Source organism: Cricetulus griseus, chromosome 6 (genome assembly GCF_003668045.3).
Source record: "Cricetulus griseus strain 17A/GY chromosome 6, alternate assembly CriGri-PICRH-1.0, whole genome shotgun sequence".
Lineage (NCBI taxonomy): Eukaryota > Metazoa > Chordata > Mammalia > Rodentia > Cricetidae > Cricetulus > Cricetulus griseus.
Genome location: NC_048599.1, coordinates 15,075,759 through 15,095,061, shown reverse-complemented (window position 1 = coordinate 15,095,061; position 19,303 = coordinate 15,075,759). Strand labels below are relative to the sequence as shown.

At 44.3% G+C, this 19,303-nt stretch overlaps 1 protein-coding gene and 1 long non-coding RNA gene across 2 annotated transcripts in view; one reads left to right on the top strand and one right to left on the bottom strand.

The window, feature by feature from the left end:
- Window positions 1–19,255, bottom strand: part of LOC118239064 — a 33,506-nt gene extending 14,251 nt beyond the window's left edge. The window contains exon 1 of the long non-coding RNA XR_004770511.1: window positions 18,777–19,255. This is a non-coding gene — a long non-coding RNA (uncharacterized LOC118239064). The remainder of the gene's footprint in view (window positions 1–18,776) is intronic.
- Window positions 3,151–3,452, top strand: LOC100758567 (40S ribosomal protein S29-like). Its single transcript, XM_035446557.1, has one exon. It carries the CDS (start codon window positions 3,177–3,179, stop codon window positions 3,345–3,347), a length of 171 nt encoding a protein of 56 aa, XP_035302448.1. The 5' UTR covers window positions 3,151–3,176; the 3' UTR covers window positions 3,348–3,452.
- Window positions 19,256–19,303: the final 48 nt, after the last annotated feature.

The window sequence follows — 19,303 nt, the reverse complement described above, 5'->3', positions numbered from 1 at the left end:
ATTCTGAGCTTCAACTTCCCTATATAAACAAAGACTGCTGTTGGATTAGCCAAAGATGAAGCCTCTCCCAGCACTGGCCTCCCTGGACATTCCTGGGAGTGTTTCTGTGTTCCCTAAGTCAATACGGGCTGCCAACTGACCAAGGATCATTGGTCTATGGTCTATGCCACCCTACTCCAGGCATGCTTTTTGGAGGAACAGGGAGGCTTCTTCGGAAATAGGGCCATTATAGACACCTCTGGTCCCTCTCAGCTCTAAGGTTCTATCCCTCTGCCAGAGCTTCTATTTTAAGGATATATTTTTCTTTTCAATGTGTGTATGTGTGTGTGTGTGTGTGTGTGTGTGTGTGTGTGTGTGTGTGTGTGTGTGTGTGTGTCCATGTGAGATTTGTGTGCACATGAAAGTGAAGCACCTAGAGTTCAGAAGAGAGTGTCAGGTCTCCTAGAATTGGAGTTGCAGGCAATCGTGGGTCACCCAGTGTGGGTGTCTGGAACCAAGCCTTGATCCTCTGCAAAAAGTGGTTCACAGACTTAACTACTGAGCCATCTCTCTTAGCCCCTGACAGAACTTCTTATGTGAGGTCCATAGTTCCTCCCAGATCCCTAAATCTCAGGAACTAATGCCCAAGTGCTATGTGAGTTTTTCCAACGAGTCCATTGGAATTACAAAGTGATTATGCACCCAATAGGCTAAGGCCCATTGGTTCCAGTTTAGTCCATGCTTCTCTTGGCCTCCCATCTCCTCTCTGATGGATGATTCTCTGGTCTTCCTCTAACTTTCAACAGTGTTTTGCTCAGAGTTGTAACTTACCCATTAGCCTGCATCACCCTGTACTAGACTAAGATGCCCTTAAAATTAGGAGCTTTATCGGGTTTTGCTCCCTCAGTATTCTCAATAACTTAGTACACACCAGTGTGCAGTAGCTATGCAATGACTGAGAATGTAAGGGTTTTTTTTCTTAGCTATAAGAGACAGGACTGATACCCAATATTCAAAAACCATTAACGGTGGGAAATATGTGGGATGAATAAATGGGTGATGGAATGAATGCACCCAGGGAAGAGCCATTGCTAATCTCCATCTCTGCTCATCCCTGGAGCCACTAGACTGTCCCAAAGTTCATGGCTTTTCTAGTTCTTCATCAGAAAGGGTCTTTATTGAAATGCTAACTTGGGGGCTGGAGGAATGGCTCTGTGGTTAAGAGCATTTGTTGTTCTTGAAGAGGACCTGGGTTTGATTCCCAGTACCCACATGGAAGCTCACGACCATCCATAACGCCAGTTCTATGGAACCCAGTGCCCTCTTCTGACCTTGGACACCAGGCACAGATGTGAGGTGTGAGCAAAACATCCATACACACAAATTTAAAACAATTAAATCCCTTTCTAATTTCAGCGGCAAACTATGAGAAGAGGAAGGGATCAGCAGGAGTGGGATTGAACATGAGAAGACCAGGAAAGGCAAATATGAGCAAAATATATTTTATATAAATGTATGAACTGTCCTAATGAAATCCATTTTCCTGTTTAATTAATACATGCTAATAAAAATTAATGCTATTTTGCACTAAGCTGTGCTATGAGATTGGTAGGTTCCCTCAACTGAAGTCAAAAGTTAGTGACTAGGCTCATTGAGATTACGTCAGTGGGTAAAGGCACTAATGCCAAGCCTGATGACTTGCATGTGATCCCTGGGTGATGGCCACAGTGAAAACACTTCTGTTAAGCTGAGTGAAAAAAGATAATAAGGGGGACAGGAAAGCAGTGAAAACCAGAAAGATCAGGTCACTTTGACCTGATAACCAAAGTCTCTTCCCACACGGAGGACTACTTTGTGGCCAGCCGCTCCCTGTGGGGTTTCCCATGATTAGGCCATTCCTGATTTACATTTTTACTTTTGTCCCACTGCCTGGGCTTCCCAGGAAATGATCTTTGTAGCCTGGTAAAGGCATGCTTCTCTTCCAAAATGGAATGTCCGCAGTGATGCCTAAAGGTCTCAGAGAGATGGAAATCAGAATCTCGGACAGAGGCAGACAAAGTCCACTTTTATGAGAGAAAATGGGGAACCCATCCTGGGAGATCTCCAGTGCCTCCCCACCAATAGTCCAAAGAAATATGCCTGGGCTTTTCCAGAAATCCCTCAAGGACTTGGGGAAACGTTTCGTGTATAGATAACTTAATGGAGGGAGCCCAAGCCTACCACAGGGAGCTGATTTTTTGGAAGACCTAGAAGAAGCCTCACTGGAGAGCAAACATCTGCCAGTTAGAGCCAAATGCTACTCCCATGGAAGACCCAGGGCCAGGCAAGGATTCTTCAAAGCATTAAATAGAAAATACATCATGTTTGATGCCTTTGTGAGGGTGACTGACCTCAACAAAACACACAGACAAAAATGTACTACTGAATAAGCTTTGACAAGCATATACACACATACATTCATTGTCCCAACAAAATACAGAATATTTCCATTCCCTCGTGTCATTTCCTCTGTTTTTCTGTATAATTAGTTTTATGGTCCCAATGATAAGATTGTCTTGCCTTCTTCTACTATAGATTCGTTTTGTCACTTCTAAAATTTCAGATGCATGGAATCACATTTTATATCAAATTTTATATGTGGTTCTTAGGCTCCACATGTTGGTGAGCCTAATTCATGTTGCCTACGTCAAAAGAATGTTGCTTTTAATCCTAAATAATATTCCACCGTGTACATCTACTATTCTCCATTGATGGGCATATGGATTGCTCCTGCTTTGGATATTCTGAGAAGAGATTTAATAAAAATCTATCTTCATCTTTGAACATACACTCCTAAGAGATGAGTTGCTGGTCACAGAGTAGGCACATATTTAACTTTATTATAAACTACCAAATGTTTCCAAGATAATTGTACAATATCACTTCATATACATGGTATGGTGACTCCATTGTATAATTAGCTATGTGTTGTAAGAGTTCCTGGAACTGGACATGGTGGCACACACTGGTAATCCCAGCACTAGAGAGGCTGAGATGGGAAGATCATGATCTTGACTACATGTCAACACACTCATTCCCAGGGTCCACAGAATGCCTCAGTTTCCTTTTCTTGCAAGTGTGAGGCCCTGGATTTGATCCCAAGAACTACATAAAAAGGAACATGTTCGCTTTTTCCTCTCCGGCCGGCTGAAGGCAAGATGGGTCACCAGCAGCTCTACTGGAGTCACCCGTGCAGGTACGGCCAGGGCTCTCGCTCTTGCCGCGTCTGCTCTAACCTCCACGGTCTGATCCGAAAATACGGGCTGAACATGTGCCGTCAGTGCTTCCGTCAGTGTGCGAAGGACATAGGCTTCATTAAGTTGGACTAAGCAACCTTGAATGGATTATTCAAGACTGTCTACCCAGTGTAACAGATCATGCTAGTCTTTGTACATAAAGAATAAAAAAAAATGGAGACCTTCAAAAAAAAAAAAGTAACATGTTCTCAACAACATTCCATATTGTTACATCTTAAACACTCTAGTGGACACAGAGTGATAACTTGTTATGGATTAAATTTATGTTTTCTTATGGTTAGCAATACTGAGTATCTTCTGTACTTCCTGGCTTTCCCTAGGTGGTCCTCAGCCAATTTTGAGGGGTATGTTTTTGTGTGTATGTCTGTTTTGTCTTCATATGATTGACTTGTAGGTATTCTTCATATATTGTCACTGTAAGCACACACGTTGTCAGACACAAGCAGCCACTGCCACATGCATGCACTATGGATGTTTTCTCCAGGCTCCAGGGTCGGACTTCCACTTTCTCACCAGTTTATTTGAAATACAGAAGTTTTAAATCTAGAATCATTTTCAAAGCACCATTGCAGCTTGAAAACCATCAGCTACTGGCTCTCTGCACCTCTCTCTGGTACAAAAAGGACAGCCTATGGCACCATGTCAAAGTGGGGACCAGTTTCGAATGCCTTCATCACATTTGGTCCTCATGGTAATCTTACAAGCTAGGTCTTGTTAAAATTCCATTATACAAATGAGAAAATGGATTGCAGAAATATGAGGCTGTAATGCAAAAGACAAACATCTGAGACCTGGAAGACAAGCAAAGACTTCTGCATCTATCTCCAGTGTCAAAGGAAAGGATGCTGGGAAGGTGTGTCCTGTGGTCTTCCTGAGGCAGATAATATAGGACTCTACCTACACTAGTTGCCCATTAAGACACCAGTGAAAAACAGTGAGTATCTCAGGATAAGCAAGAGGCTGATCCTGTTCTGAAGAGTCCTAAAGGCCTTTAGATCATTGTAAGAATCCAGTGGAAACAAAAGAATGTTTGTCAATGGGCAAGTGGTATACAACATCAGTTTTAAGTTAATTTAGAAAAGAAAAATCAGTGGGAACCCTTCTCATACCCAGATACTATTCTTCTGTATATATTTTTCTCTTATAGGTTGATGAATAAAACACTGTTTGGCCAATAGCCAGTAAAGGCAGGAAGACAGGCGGGACTAGAAGACAAGGAGAAGTCTAGGAGACAGGCTCCACAAGAGGATACCAGGGAACCGACAAAGGAGTAGCAGGTCCAGGTATTCTCCGGTAAGCCAAGACCACGAGGAAATACATAGATTAAGAGAAATGGGTTAATAATTAAGACAGCACTAGCCAATAAGAAGCCCTAGCCATTTGCCAACAGTTTTAAAATTAATATAGCATCCTTGTGCTTATTTGGGGCAAAGCAACAGTGGGACCTAACGGGACAAGAGAAAAACCAGCAACACTGGAGAGAGAAAAATCTTCCATATTGCTCTGTCTGAGTATTTCCCAAAGTTATTTTGAGCTACTGTGAAGTAATGTTCCATCCAGTGAAAACGGAGGCCCCAGCTGCTTAGCCAGTCTCTTACTGCTGAATGGCTGTGCGTTTCCAGTCTTTCCTGTTGTGACTAACTCTGGTGTGAATATCCTCCCACTACACACAAATATTTTCCGTGGCCTTTATTTCCTGAGGTAGATGTGCTCAGAAATAAAGAGATGTATGTTTTTTTCTTATTTTTGTTTTGTGTTTGTTTCTTGTTTTTTGATTTTGATGTTGTATTGTTTTTTTGTTTGTTTGTTTTTCAAGACATTGATTTCTCTGTGTAGCTCTAGCTGTCCTGGAACTTCCTCTGTAGACCAGGTTAGCCTCAAACTCGCAGTTCTGCCTGCTTCTGCTTCCTGAATGCTGGGATTAAAGGTGTGTGCCACCACCCACCTGGCCAAGATGTAAGTTTCTTAATTGCTTATGACAAAACACAGTAATAAGGACTCTCTCATCTGTATGTCAGTAAGAGACTTAGCATCGTTCTCAGGAACTAACTGGATTTTCTGTGTAGATTTAGAGCAGGAAGGACAGAGGACGGGCTCCAGGCCTCATCCCTGAGGGTTGAGAACACTGACTGAGTAGATACTCCCTAGATGTGTATGACAGACTTAGCTATCTCACCAGTGGTGGCAAGAACACTAGGCATGGTTTACACCGGCCTTGAATGTAGGTCCTACTTTGTCAATTGACAGTTGTGTCCCCAAGTAAGCCACTTCCCCTTTTCCCTCCTCCCTGTCATGCATCAGCAGATGGATGACAGGGATGCCTATGGACCTTCTGATCAGCTGTGAAGGTGAAATGACACCTCAGCTTTGTATTGCTGTTTTAAAACTGCAAGCTCCTGCATAGCCATTATGCTCTCTGTGCTCAGTTGGTGAACTTGGTTCCTAGACTGTAAAGCCCCAGGGAAGTCGATAAGACTTGTAAACCAGAAAAGTGAAAGGACCAAGTGTTTGAACCAGAACGTGAAAGACTCAACTGTACACCCATTGCTGGTGTCAACATGGGCTTAACGCTGCCTGCTCTAAGAACAGACATTTCAGAAGCCCCAGCTTAACTTTTCCACTCTGTATTTCCTTGGTCGGCAGAGCTCAGAGCCCAGCCCTCCTCCATGCCACAGGGGATGGCCCTCCTGTAGAGTAAGTGTTTCCGTGATATGACTTTAGAGTGTTGTGCTGGGCCTCAAACTCTTCCAAACATGTGTTCCTTAGCCCCAGTACCACCTAGCTCATAGTTTTCAAGTTACCTCTTGTAATAGCACTTTTACCACCATGATCTGCCTCTCAAAATCTTATAACTCCCTTTCAACCATGAAAAACACCATATAAACCCCAATTAAGAACCCCTGGAAAACACCTGACTTGTACTCTTCAAAATTATCAAAGTCAGGCCAGAAAGATAGCTTGAGACCATTGGCAGTGGGACTAGGATTTATCTCTAGTGCATGAACTGGCTTTTTGGAGCCCATTTCCTATGGAGGGATACCTTGTTCAGCCTTGGTCCTGCCTCAATGTGATATGACAGATTTTGTTGACTCCCCATAGGAGGCCTTGCATTCTCTGAGGAGTGGATGGGGGGTATGGTTGAGGGAAGAAGGAGAGGGGAGCAGGAGGGGGGGAGGAAGAGGGAATTGGGATTGGTATGTAAAATTTAAAAAAAGAATTGTTATAAAAAACAATTGTTCCTACAGACACATGCAATAAGTAAGTAAATACAATTTTTAAATTTTTAACGAGCAAGGCTATCAGAAAATGGAAGGTTTTATAAGCAGTCTGGAAGGGTCTAAAGAGACTTGAGGATAAGCCCTGGGTAGACTCGTATGATAGTGAGGGGGAAACTAAGGAAATATGAAAGAAATATGGACTGGGGTTATAATAAATGTATCTATGTTGGCCTACCTGCTGTGGTGAATACCCCACACTAAGAGAGACTCTCAGATGAGGGCAAAGGCTGCATGCTGCCTCCACATCTCAAAAAGCATTCGGTAAATCTAAAACTATCCTTTAACATTTTTTTTGAAAAGTGACTGTTCGTGAACGCTTTCTCTGCATGTATGTCTGTGCACCGAGTACACGCAGTGCTGGAAGAGGCCAGGAGGCATCAGGAGCTATTGGAACTGGAGTTACAGCTAGCTGTGAGCCACCATTCGGGTGCTGGGAGCTGAACTCTAGGCCTTTGGAAGAATGTCTGGTGCTCTTACCTGTTGAGCCATCTCTCCACTGGCCTAACACATTTTTAAGTTTATCTCTATAGTTAAATTTCCTAGTCAGGGGCAGGCAGGGTGTTATTTGTTTACAGGAAAACTGCCCCCAGGGGTACAAGAGAGGGGCTGGCAGAAGGGAAGAGTGGGGAGGAATGGTGTAATTATAGTCTCAACAAATAAACAATTATTAAAAACAATTCCACCCATGCTCACCAAGCGTAGTGATTTTCCAAAAGCCATGGGAGTACACAGCAGGTGACAACTAGTATTCAACAGGTGGACCTACCAGATGAATGACTCTTTGACGGGAAGCCCCACTTGGCAAAGACTGTGGAGCCACTGACGGTAAATGAGTGGTAGTTTCTGTCTGTAATTTTCCTCGTGTGCCACTACATGCCTTCCCCAAAAACAGCTCTGGGTATTTTCCCCTCTGCTTGTGTGTATATATATTTCATTTATTGGGAACACATAGCTGTGAATAGTCAGGAAGATGATTTCTGATGAACTGTATAATTCTGATAAATAGAAATAATACTAGGACAAAGACTTCAGAACAAATTCAAAGCAAACTGGTTCCCCCTGGAGATGAATACACAAAGACAAATTCCCAGATGTTTATTGCTGATTCAAGGTCAGGCATGAAGCAACATTGGTAGACATAACCCCCTGCAGTAATGGACTTTCTGCATGTACTCCTAACCTCAAGGTTTAGCCAACTATTTATTGTCCTAAATTTCAATGCCATTTTCTGTCTGGGAACTCTGACCACTCAGAGCTCTGTGCACAGTCAATTGTTACTCACTGGCGTGAGAGACACTATGTGATAATATGGCTTTGTTTCTTATTATTTACTCAGGAAGTGTTGTGTGGCCCTGAAAGTCTGATTCATATTTGTCCAGAGGTTTTGCTGCAGGATGAGAAGTGTGATGGAGAAATATGGGAGATGTAGAGGCGAGTGAATAAGTGTGTGTGTGTGTGTGTGTGTGTGTGTGTGTGTGTGTGTGTGTGTGTGAATGTAAGAGTAGTGTGTGTGAAAGTGGGAAATACATTTGAATGCATAGGCACAGGAAACCACTTCCCAAATAGAACACCAGCAGCACAGACACTAAGAGCAACAATTAATAAATGGGACCTCCTGAAGCTGAGAAGCTTCTGTAAAGCAAAGAATACAGTCAACAAGACAAAACAGCTCTCTACAGAATAGGAAAAGATCTTCACAACCCCACATCTGACAGAGGGCTGATCTCCAAAATGTTCAAAGAACTCAAGAAACTAGAAATCAAATGACCACATAATCCAATTTTTTAAAAAATGGGATACACAAAGGATATGATAGACCCTGATGACCCCCTATAGAAGGCCTCACCCTCCCTGGGGAGCAGAAAGGATATGTGATAGGTAGGGTTTTAGTTGGGGGGGGGGATTGGTAGGTGAGGAGGGGAAGGAGAGGGAATTGGGATTGACATGTAAAACAATCTTGTTTCTAATTTAAATTTTAAAAATCTGAAAAAATGGGGTACAGCTCTAAATAGAGAATTCTCAACAGAACAATCTCAAATGGTGAAAAGACACTTAAGGAAATGCTCAGCATCCTTAGCCATCAGGGAAATGCAAATCAAAAGCACTGTAAGATCCCATCTCACACCGATAAGAATGGTTAAGATCAAAAACACCAATGGCAGCTTATGCTGGGGAGGATGTGGAGAAAGGGGACACTCCTCCATTGGTGGTGGGAGTGCAAACTTGTACAGCTGCCATAGAAATCAGTATGGTGATTTCTCAGAAAATTAGGGATCAACCTACCTCAAGACCCTGCAATACCACTGTTGGACATATACCCAAAGGAGGCACATTCACACCACAAGGTCATTTGCTCAACTATGTTCATAGCAACATTGTTTCTAATAGCCAGATCTTGGAAACAACCTAGATAACCCTCAACTAAAGAATGGGTAAAGAAAATGTGGTATATTTATGAAATGGAGTATTACTCAGTGGTAAGAAACAATGACATCCTAAAATTCACAGGCAAATAGACAGAACTTGAAAAAACCATCCTGAGTGAGGTAACCCAAAACCAGAAAGACAAATATAAAATGTACTCACTCATAAGGGGATACCAGACATAAAGCAAAAGATACCCAGCCTACAATCCACAACCCCAGAGAAGCTAGAACCCTCTTTCAGAAACAGATGGATGTAGATGAAGAAATCTACAATGGACCAATGGGCCAAGCTCCTGGAGTACAATCAAAGTGAGGGAGGAGCAAAAATATGAACAATGGGAAAACCCCACAGAATCATCTGACTGGAGCTAGTGAGAGATCACTGACTCAGGTCTGACAAATGGGGAACCTGCATAAGACTGAACTAGACTCCCTTAAGATAGGTGACAATGGTGTGACTGGGATAATATATGAGGCCACTAGCAGTGGGGTCCAAGATCTAACTCTAATGTACAAACTGACTTAGTGGAGCCCATTCTATATGGAGCAATACCTAGCCCAGCCTAGACACAAGGGTGTGGGGGTGGAGAGGTGCCTTGTTCCTGCCTCAAGGAGATGATGGGACAGACTTAGTAGACTTCCTAGGGGAGGCCTCACCCTCTCCATGGAGCAGATGGGAGGTGGGAGGGCAGTGGGTGGCAGGAGAAGAGGCGGGGAAACTGGGATTGAAATGTAAAAAATAAATTAATAAAAAAAATTAAAGAGAAAATAAAATAGTAGTGTGTGTGTAAGTGCATGAGCAAGTGAGTGAGTGTGTAAGTGCATGAGCGAGTGAGTGAGTGAGTGAGTGTGTGAGTGTATGAGCGAGTGAGTGAGTGTGTGAGTGAGCGAGTGAGTGAGTGGTGTAGAAGAGAGACACGGCAGATATGTGAAGAAATGTAAGCGCAGAGAAAAGTGTGTATAGGAAAGAGGAGATGTGTGGAGAAAGGAATGCAGCTGGCTGCAGAGAGAGGCAGCTGTGTGGAGATGGACTTTCAGAAAGGGGTCTTTTAAGATGAAGCAAGAGAGAGGTCACCATCAGGAAAATGTGTGCTTGTTTCTTTTTTCTTGTTGCCATCAGAAAGTGTGTGTGTTTCCTTATTTGTCCTCAGATAGGAAAGTCTAGTCCTCAGATAGATAAGACTTCTCCTAAGTCTGGCTACTTTGAAGACATTGTTTCTGCATTTACACAATGGAATACTACTCAGCAGAAAAAAAACAATGAAATCTTGAAAATTGCAAGAAAATGGATGGAACTAGAAGAAACTGAGTGAGGTAACCCAATCACAGAAAGACAAACATGGTATGTATTCACTCATATGTGGATTTTAGACATAGAGTAAGGATTACCAGCCTAAAATCCACACTGCCAAAGAAGCTAATAAACAAGGAGGACACTAAGAGAGACATACATGGTCTCCTGGAGAAGGGGAAAGGGTCAAGATCCCCTGAGCAAATTGGGAGCACGGAAAGACAGGAGGGAGCTAGAAGAATGAGAAGGGGAAAAGAGGAGGGTGCAGAGGACATGAGGGAGCAGAAAGGTTGAGTCAGGGGAAGAATAGATGACAACAAGAATGGAGATACCATAATAGAGGAAGACATTTTAGGTTTACAGAGAAATCAGGCACTAGGGAAAGGTCTGGAGATCTACAAAGATGACACCAACTAACAATCTAAGCAACAGAGGAGAGGCTACCTTAAATGCCCTCTCCTGATAATGAGACTGATGACTGTCTTATATACCATCCTATAGCCTTCAACCAACAACTGGTGGAAGTAGAAGCAGACACCCACAACTAATCACTGAACTGAATTGGAATTCAGTTGCAGAGAAGGACAGGTGAAAAGCAAAGGGGCCCAGACCAGGCTAGTGAAACCCACAGAAACAGCTGACCTGGACATCGGGGAACTCTTGCTCCTCAGACTGATAGATGGAATACCAGCATGGGACTGATCCAGACCCCAGGAACATGGGTTTCTGTAAGGAAACCTCGGAATTCTACTGGACTTCCTGTAGTAGTTCAATACTTGTCCCTAGCATAGGTGTGGACTTTGGGAGCCCATTCCACATAGAGGAATACTCCCTGAGCCAAAACACATAGGGCTGGGCCTAGACCCTATCCCAAAGGATATGATAGACTCTGATGACACCCTATGGAAGACCTCACCATCCAGGGCGAGTAAAAAGGATATGTGATAGGTAGGGTTTTAGTTGGGGGGAGGGGAGGGGAGGACAGGAGGGAGAAGGGAACTGGGATTGTCATGTAAAACAATCCTGTTTGTAATTCAAATTTTTAAAAAAGTTGAAAAAAAGTGTAGACTTTTCAACTGCAGAGCCTATCTGTAGTTGTACTGTTTACGTTGAAACCTGTGAATGCACAATAGATGCTCTTCATGAGTCAATGTCAACCTCAGTTAGTGGTAGCTTTTAATTGGAAAGTTAACACTGTGGTTTAACAATGCCTATATTTTGACTTCTGGCAGCTTTGAAGTCACAGAGGCTTTAGTTCAAGCCCCAGTCCTGCCACTATGTGGTAGACCTTATATCTCAAAAATAGAGATGCCATCTCCTGTGAAACTCAGAGATCAACTACTACTTTCTCTATGGGACTTGTACAATATAGTTCTCTCAGCCTTCATTTTCATATATGTAAAATATGGATTGTGAGAGAATGCTAGACACCGGCTGGAGATGGCTCAGTGGTTAAGAGCACTGGTTGTTCTTCCAGAGGTCCTGAGTTCCATTCCCAGCAACCATATGGTGGCTCACAACCATCTGAAATGAGATCTGGTGCCCTCTTCTGGCCTGGGTACATACAGACAGAACACTGTATACATAATAAATAAATAAATCTTTAAAAAAAAAAAAAAAAAAGAATGCTAGACACATAGCATAAAGATTAAATGAGATTATGCAGATACCTTAACATACTGACAGGTACATAGTAGGGACTCAAAAGATGCTTGTTAAATGAGACAAGTAGGCCAATAGTTCTACTGAGTGAGGCTGAGTAATCCTGAGTAAATACTTTATACTTACCATAAAATATTTGAACAATATGTGAAAATTGCTTAGATTCCTGATACCCTAATGCCATTAACTGGTGACTTTCCTTTCATAAAGATAGCAAACAGAGCACAATGCTTATGAATGCAGGCAAAAGTGTTAAATTTCAAGTTTATCACTGAAATAATTAGTAAACTCTTTGTTTCACAATAAAAATAAAGACTGTGAATGATAAAAAACTCCTCTCTCTCTCTACATATATATATCATATATAATCTCTCCATATATTGCATATAATATATATCATATAAAACTATATACCATATATACCCTCCCTATATAAAATGTCATTGTATCACATACAATATATCATATAATCTGTGCTATATCCGATGTATATAACCGTGTTTTATATATTCACGCACACACACACACACACACACACACACACACACACACACATACATGCTCTCTAATCTTCCCCTCCCATCCTCTCTCTTTCTTATGCCTGTTCTAATCAGCTCCTAGAACCACAAACTTCACATCACTCTATGTCCCTGTCAAAGTCACTACTGACTTCCAGGTTGCTAAATACAATGCTCAGCTGCCATCATTAATCCCTCACTATCCCTGCATCTATTTCCTCCACAGTTGTTTCTAGGACACCATAACGTCATGGTTTGACCCCTTCCTTTCCAATCTCCAGCTGCTCCTCAGATCTGCTCCGTAAGTCCCTTCTTTTCCCCAGCCTCTGAATCCAGGGGAGTAGGGAGGGCAAGCCTAGGTTAGGGCCCTCCTGGTCCACACACGTTTCCCTCCCTGCTGATCTCATCCAGTATCGGGGCTCTCTGCATCAGCTGTACAGTGGTGACGCGCTGGTTTGTCCAGTCTCCCTCCTAACTTCCAGATCACAAATCCAACTCACTTCTGATTTCTCAAGTTGAGTGCTCCCTACATGCCTCCAGCTTAATATCTCTAAAACTGAATCCCTCATCCTACCTCCCTAACTGCTTTACCTATTCCTGTCTCCAGTGATGACATCATCCTTGAGTCACTCAAACCAAAACTCTTGTCATCCTCTGACTCATTTACCTTGGGATACCATGTGCGATGCACTGGGAAGATCAATTTATGTGATTGTGAAATTGGCTTTGAAGCACCTGCAATTTCCTAAATTAAATGATTTGCCAAATGGGAGTGTGGAAGTCCTGCCTTCACATCCATTTCTTAATATTAATTAATATTAACTAATTAATTAATATTAATATCTGACAGGGAATTTCTGGCAGTGCTTTCCAGGCACATGGCTGCCAAGCATTCTTCTCCAGCCACTGACACCTAATTCCTATTTCCTATACTCACTCTCTTAAGATCTCTTCTGCCACCAGAGCATACTTTTAATCCCATCACTTGAGACAGAGGCAGGGGGATCTCTGTGACTTCAAGGCCAGGCCTATCTACAGAGTAAGTTCAGGCTACACAGAGAAACCCTGTCTCAAAAAAAAAACTCTCTTCTCCTCCCTTGCTGTGATTTCTTCCCCACTCTCTTAGTACACTTCCTAGGCCCACAAAATGTACCTCTTCCAATTTACTTCATCTCTGAATCCCAGGTTGCACCTGGCTTCCTCCTTTGTCCTAGATTACATGTTAAAGCCAGTCAGGTTTTCTTGGCTCTTTCCCAGGTCTCAGGAAATCTCTCTGTAAGGCTCCATAAAGGTGGGGAAAGTGGTGTGTGCTTATCTGTAATCCTAGCACTCAGGACACAGAGACAGAAAGAGGACGAGCTCCCACTGAACCAGAGCAAAACCTTGTCAGGAAGAAAGACAGCTTAATCGCTGGGACTCTCAGGGTTGAAGGAGAGAATGCATTCCCACAAATTATCCCTCTACTGGACACCCTGGCATATAGATGCTCCCGGAGACACACACAATTCCTTCCTTCCTTCCTTCCTTTTCCTTTCAGATAGAGGCCCCTCAAATTCCTGGCCTCTTTTCTATGCTGCTGCTATCCACTGACACAGTGGATAGTGTGATGAGTTCACAGCTACTTTATCCCTTCTTGGATATGCAATGAAGGGAATTACAACATCTGCTCTGGGAGCCAATTTTGAGATTATCGAAGATGATGGATGTCAAGGACCTGGCACACAGCAAGCACGCAAATAATTGTTGCTGTTATCCCTGTTATTATCACCATCCTGTGGACAGTTCTCTGCATGCATGCTCTAATAAATTCCTGCATTCAGGCTTGAGATGTGCAAATGGGAGGTGCTGTCATTATCTTACACAGAAGTCAAAGTTCAAAGGAATTTTGAATATTTGGTTGTTTTGTTTTGTTTTGGTTTGGTTTGGTTTTGGTTTTGGTTTTCCCTAGCATCATACAGCTTAAAAAGTGGCAGAGAAATTACCCAAACTCCAGTAGGTCTGGCCTTAAAACTTTATTCATGCTGCGAAATGCACATCCTCTCTGAAATTACTTAAAACACAAGTTGGGAAAACATACAGCAGACACAGTTCTTCTAGAGAGTAATATGTATCAGTCTTATAAAATGTCTTCATAAAACGATTGGAATTATGAAGTCAAATAGTATTATATATCTTTGGACTGTAGAAATGTAGATAGTGTTTCTTGTTAACTTTATGAGTTTTATTTCTGTGGTCTGGAGGCCTCCCCCTTTCTAGATTGCAGAGTGTAAGAGAGTGCAATGGGTATATAAAACATCAGAAGTCAGAGAGATCAATGGCCCCATGATTCCTCTGTTCTCCTCCAGGAGACATCGGGATCCTTTAGGATAAACGTGGCATTTTCTGGAGGAGAAGGGATGGGAATTCCTGCTGTTGAAGGATGTAATTGGGGTCTTGATCTAGTTTTTATTGATCAGTGTTGGCATCCAATTCGCTTCATGTATTTAAAGGGTGGCATTTGTTTACTATCTGTCATTTCCTCTCTACGTTTTCACTCACCATGTATTTCCCACATTTGAGATCATACATAACCATGATGAAGGATGGTATACAGTAGGGGTTCTGTTTTGCTTGGCACTGACATCCAGAGCCCAGATGCAGGCTCTTCAAGCTTAACACAAGTAGATTCTAGATAGTATGTTTTTTATTGTTAATTTTTAAAATATGAGAATTACTGGTTAAAGATGGCAAAATTACATTGATAGACACCCCCCACCCATGTCTTTCCCCGAAAGCCACAGCACACTAATGAAATTTAGGTAGAAATTTCAACCCTGAATCACAAATTCATTTTGAACATGGAATAGAAGGGTAACCGAGAAACTAAAATCCGTCACAAAGGGTGACGTGCGGTACACATGGAGACAACTGAGGCAAAAATGCCCACACAGAACCTTGAGCGCACACAGTAGGGATTCAGTGGGCGTTACTCACAAGGAAGCCTCATTTTCTTTTAGCAGAGTGACTGCAAGGTTGGAGTCGAGTTAGAAGGGAGGCATGAGCGGGGGTCTTTGTTGAGAGAGGAGGGAGGAAGAAAGGACTACAAAGGGAAGAGACACAGTCCAGGCCAAAGCCATGGACTCGTACACTGCGGCAGGGTCAGCTAGCACAAGGTCTGAGGGAAGCCTAGAGGATACGGAGGTCATTTGAGGATCAGTCCCTCGCTCTAACTAGATCCTTCTGCCCCTTCAGATCCCAAGCAGCCTGTCCAAACCATCTCCTTAGGCCTCCACCCAAGGCCGCAGAAGGCATGTGCCTAAGCATTGGCTCTGACAAAGGCCCCATTCTCTCTGGCTGGCCACAGCTGGAGCCCATGTGTGGCAGCCCTTGTGTGGCTGGGAGCCAGGAGGCCTCAGTCTAGCCCAGCACTGGCAGTAATTTGACATAAACTTCAGCAAGGCTCACTGCACTCTACAGCTCTCATTCGCTTCCCCTTCGGTGAAACAGCAGGGAGCACACTGCCCTGTCCTTCCCTGGGGTGGCAGTGGCTCCGCTGAGTTGTCATTGATGGGAAACTTCCTTGTGAATCACCATAAACGCCAGTCACTGTGACTATTACTACCATTGTCATCATCGTGGCTGTAGCTTGACTCACACGCCAACTGTCCTCCACCCCCCTCCTCCTGCCCTTCTGGAATGTGACTTCAAAGAGCAAAGGTTGCAGCACTCATGCCCTTCCCTCCCCTCCCCTTCCCAACTCCTTTCTCCCCTCTAAGATTTCCAGCCTGTTGGCACCTGGTATTGAGTCAAGACCCCCCCACTTTGAGCCCAATTCTGACTGCTCCCCATTTCCAACCGCTCTGATGAAGCAGGGAGAGCCCTGGACATCAAGAGTGAATGATTTGGGACACCTGTGTCACCTCAGCTGCTTCCTCTGACAACGAAAGTGAAGATGCTAACCTCCTAAGTATCGCCTTGAGAATCGTATGAGATCCTGTAGGGATCCAGTCCCTGAAGACAAGACAAGCCTATGGCACTCATGTGGCCTTGGCTGTCTGAAACCCTTCCATTTATTCTCTTTGGATCAACCATTGCTCTCTTTCCCCTTGGATCCTCTTAAACTTTAGTTCTGTTTTGTCTTGTTTTGTTTTGTTTCAGACAGGTTTTCTTGTGTAGCCCTTACTGTCCTGGAACTTGCTCTGTAGACCAGGCTAGCCTTGAACTCACTGAGATCCTCCTGTCTCTGCCTCCCAAGTGTGGGATTAAAGGCGTGTGCTACCACCACCCGGCTGACTCCTCTTAAACTTTAAATGCTCCTAGGATAGTGGAACACACGCTGTCAGTCCCACAAGGTAACAGATGCTGGATGGATGGTGCCTCCCATTCCAAACTGAAATGGTAAAGACCCACACTGAGAAAGGTTAGAGAAAAACGGACCAGGCATGAAGGCTGTTTCCATCTTAGAGTCACCTGCGGCTTCCTCCCTGGCCCACGGACCTCACTGCCATTCTAAAACCCTTTGCTATTAAAGGGAAGGGACATTATCAGCCTGGGCTCCAAACGCCTGGGCTTCCTAATGGGGTTCTGAGTTAAATGCTAAAGTAGATCTTCAGGCGCCATCCTGTGGCCACGAAGGAGATTGCAGAAGTAAAGAACGGGTGAGAAAAGGAAGAGGAAAGATTGTGTCGTCTGCATCCGGAAAAGAGGGAAGATCTATCTTCCGCCTTTCCTCACATACCCCCATCAGGAAGTGCCCTATTCCAGTCTCACACCCCTGCAAGTCTTCTGCCCGACCCTGCTGTTTTCTTCCTGAGTGCTCCTAGACAAGAACCTGTGTCCCCTAGGACTCACTTTGTTTAACTTTGAGCTTGAGGGATTGAGCAAGGTGAGATCTCATGCCAGCTGCTATCCACAGCATGCTTAGTTTATCTGATCATGCTCTAGGCAAGGCCCAGATCACCCCAGGTCCAGCCGCTCCTGCCCCACATGGCCAATCACAGAAAATACAGCCGTGTGCTTTAAGGTTTGACTCAAAGCACTCCCCTCCATCCTTCCTTCCTGCCCTCCGCAGGCAGCATCCTTTCATCCTGTAACTATACACAGGTGGGCATCGCTCCTCCAGCTCAGGGCTTTCCTCAGTAACACATCTCCCTCTCCGCCCAGCCTAGCACCGCCAAGTACAAAGAGCACCCGCACTGAAATCCGCCAGCCTGGCTTCAGCCCTGTCTGGTAGCCGAATCGTGTTGCCCTCAACAGCTTCCACGCATGAATCCTGGGGGCCTGGGAATAAATCTATGACACTACACGACAAAGGAGACTGCTACAGATATTTGGAAAGTAGAAGTAGTGTCTGCAATTGTCAAAGTCGCAGCGATATAGTCACACACAAAGAGAGGAGTGTCAAGATCAGAGGGCTTTGAGGCCGTGAGCCAAGGAATGTGGAAGGCCTCTCTCTAGAAGCTACCCCAGAAAGCAAGAGTTCTCCAGAAGGAACGCACACCTGCCCAGCCGTCTTGAATTTCCAATCTCGGGAAACCTTGCTTTCAAGACCTCGGTTTGTTATAGCAGCTGTAGGAAACCCATAACATGCCTGATCAGCCGCTCACTACATACGTGAGTTTAGGAAACCGCATGCCTCCATTTCTGGTGTGTAAAATGGGAATGGTGAAGGCAATAATTTCTTTCTTTTTTTCTTTTTTTTGGTGTTTTTCGAGACAGAGTTTCTCTGTGTAGCTTTGGAGCCTATCCTGGCACTCGCTCTGGAGACCAGGCTGGCCTCGAACTCACAGAGATCCGCCTGCCTCTGCCTCCTGAGTGCTGGGATTAAAGGTGTGTGCCACCAACGCCTGGCTGTAATAATTATTTTTAAGGTTTATTTTTACACTTATTTATGTGTTTATTTATCGGAGATGCGGAGATCAGAGAACAGCCTGCGAGAGTTAGTTAGCTCCCTTCACCACGTGGGTTCTGAGAATTGAACTCAGGTTGAAAGGCTTGGTGCCAGCTGAGCCATCTTGCCCTCTAAGACACTAATTATCTCACGAGGTTGTCTGCATAGAAGAGGAAACAACAGCAATGCTGTGGAAATCACTTAAAACCACGTCCTAGACTGAACATGTTACCTGTTAAAATAAGAATAGTTGCAACTACCGTTAACTAAGGGCCTGAAATAGGTGTTGGGCACAATGGCAGGTGCCTTAGCTTAAATTCTTCTAACTACAGCAACCCCTTTGGGGATAACAATTTCTATCCCAACTTTAACGGTGGCAAAAACAAACCCAGAGGATTTACCCTGAACCTCACTCTGAAATCAAAAGCATTTTAAGCTTTAGTTTCCCCGCGTGTACCTGGGAAGTTTGTGTTCCTTGGCGGCAGAGGGTTTTGTGTTGCTTTGCTTTGTTTCTTGGGGGAGTGGCAGAGGGAAAGCCACGAGCTCAGGCGTGCCACTGAGTGCCAGAGGCAGCTACAATCCAGGTAAAGCACATCTGGAGTCCCCAACTCTGACTGTCCAGGGGCTAAACCGAGGCTCCCACCTCCTCACCATCTCCCCAGCCAGGTCCCAAGCGGCCTTTGCGTCACATTTTTGGCACCAGGAAACAGGAACAGAAAGAGAACTAAGTGCTGGAGGATGGGGGACTCGGACTTGTTCAGACCCAAGGGCTCTCGGGACACCCCCACCTTCCCCGCGTCCTGCATAACGGGCCATCTGTTCTGGGCTGAATAAACAAGGAACGGGAAGCAGCGGCCGGCCCCCTGCCCCCAGCCCCCGTGCTGCACAATGCGCCTTTCTCCGAGAGGACGCCGCCCGGGCGCCTGCGAGCGCGCACCGTCTGAACTCCCCTCCCCCTGGCGGCACAGCAATAGCCACAAACCA

Coding starts and splice junctions, on each gene's coding strand:
- LOC100758567 (XM_035446557.1), top strand. CDS start 3,177: ATGGGTCACCAGCAGCTCTACTGGAGTCACCCGTGCAGGTACGGCCAG.